We start from the raw sequence: 2119 nt of genomic DNA, 5'->3' as shown, positions 1-2119 counted from the left end.
GAGATCGTGCCACTGCACTCCAGCCTGGGCAACAGAGTGAGACTCCGTCTCAAAAAAAAAAAAAAAGAAAAGTGTTAACAAATTCAAAGGGCTGGGTTCACAGTATTTGCTATTAATAATTCAAAATAAAAGCAGGGCTCATGCCTGTAATCTCAGCACTTTGTGAGGCCAAGGTGGGAGGATCACTTGAGGCCAGAAGTTTAAGCCTGGCCTGGCCCAGCATAGTGGGACCCCCATCTCTATAAAAAATAAAAAATTAGCCAGGGCATGGCACATGCCTGTAATGTCAGCTACTCAGGAGGTTGGGGTGGGAGGATCACTTGGGCAAGGGAGCTCAAGGCTGCAGTGAGCTTTCAGCTTGTGCCACTGCACTCCAACCTGGGTGACAGAGTGAGAGCCTGTCTCTAAAAAGCAAAAGAAAAGAAAACAAAACAAAACATATTGTCCTTTAGGTATGGGGAAAAACAAAGTACAAAGAAGAAAACTATTTGATACAGGGAGTCATAAAGATGTTTTCTATCTTTATTTCCTGATTTAATTATTAATTGGTTTTTAAAAAATGGGAACAGAGATTTGGCAATCTTAGAAAAGACAACTTTGATCCTTAAGTTACTTATTTACTAGAACTGTTGTTTCTGAGAGGGATGTGTTTGGCTTAGATGAATACATGTGAAAATAAATGAAGGTGGAGAAGCAACCAATAACTATTTTTTTTGAGACGGAGTCTCACTGTCGCCCAGGCTGGAGTGCAATGGCATGGTCTCAGCTCACTGCAACCTCGCCTCCCAGTTTCAAGCGATTCTCCCGCCTCCCCCCAGTTTCAAGCCTGCCGAGTAGCTGGGACTACAGTTGCGCGCCACCACATCCGGCTAATTTTTGTATTTTTAGTAGAGATGGGGTTTCACTATGTTGGCCAGGCTGGCCTCGAACTCCTGATCTCATGATCTGCCCACTTCAGCCTCCCAGTGTTGAGATTACAGGCGTGAGCCACCGCGCCCAGCCTGCAACTAAGAACGTTTAAAAGCCAGTTCAAAAAGGTAGAGTAGCCTATGGTCCTTGCTACTCTAGGAGAAGCTGAGGTGGGGGGATCACCTGAGCCCAGGAGGTCGAAGCTGCACCTCACCTCAGCCTGGGTGACAGAGTGAGCCCTGTCTCCAAAAAATTCCACTGATCTTTTTTTTCCATTGATCCTCTTGTCTCAGCCTCTCCAGTAGCTGGGACTAAAGGTATGTGCTACCATGCACAGCTAATTTTTTATTCTTAGTAGAGACAAGGCTCTATTACATTGCCCAGGCTAGTCTTCAACTCCTGGGCTCAAACAATCCTCCTGTCTCGGCCTCCCAAAGCACTGGCATTACAGGTGTGAGTCAAAATGCCTCGTCTGTTGATAATTTTTAATCTAAGATACAAAGGTCCATAAGGCAGGGCCAAAACATATATAAAGGATTTTTTTTTTCCTTTTTACAGAAGCAGCTATAATAATTTCTAGTAAAATGAAACTATTAACCAAGGTTTTTATCAAAATGAAAATTACTTTCCTTGGCATCAGCATTTTGTACAAGGGACTAAAGATAATTGGGGGGAAGGAAGCATACCTCATGATGATGTGGTCTTTAAATGTACTTACTTTTCAACAATTGACTTGGTCTGATCTCGGGCGATGCCAACATAGTGATCAATCTGGGTCTTTAAGGAAGGAAAATAGATTCAGTTGTGGTAACATACGGATCACCAATTTTCCTGAAGGCACTGCTCTTTTGTCTAGTTTAACCATTTTTTAAACACTACTGACTAGTCTAGAAAATGAAAATACCCAGTTTTTAAAAGTTTTTTTTCTGAGATGGAGTCTTGCTCTCACCCAGGCTGGAGTGCAGTGGCACTATCTTGCTCACGGCAAGCTCCACCTCCCGGGTTCACACCATTCTCCTGCCTCAGCCTCCCAAGTAGCTGGGACTACAGGTGCCCGCCACCACTTTTTTGTATTTTAGTAGAAACGGGGTTTCACCATGTTAGCCAGGATGGTCTCGATCTCTGACCTTGTGATCCACACCTGCCTCGGCCTCCCAAAGTGCTGGGATTACAGGCGTGAGCCACTGTGCCTGGCCTTCTTTTTTTTTTT

The 2119-nt window shown here is 44.2% G+C and overlaps 1 protein-coding gene across 1 annotated transcript in view; it reads right to left on the bottom strand.

Moving 5' to 3' along the window:
* The window catches only part of RTN3 (reticulon 3), a 112842-nt gene that overhangs the window by 7807 nt on the left and 102916 nt on the right, over nt 1-2119 (bottom strand). The window contains exon 12 of the mRNA XM_011993584.1: nt 1628-1686. Coding sequence (XP_011848974.1) covers nt 1628-1686 — 59 coding nt within the window. The remainder of the gene's footprint in view (nt 1-1627; nt 1687-2119) is intronic.

This window comes from Mandrillus leucophaeus, unplaced genomic scaffold, assembly GCF_000951045.1.
Source record: "Mandrillus leucophaeus isolate KB7577 unplaced genomic scaffold, Mleu.le_1.0 Scaffold43, whole genome shotgun sequence".
Lineage (NCBI taxonomy): Eukaryota > Metazoa > Chordata > Mammalia > Primates > Cercopithecidae > Mandrillus > Mandrillus leucophaeus.
The sequence above is the reverse complement of the archived record's forward strand: the minus strand, read 5'-3'. Positions and strand labels throughout refer to the sequence as shown.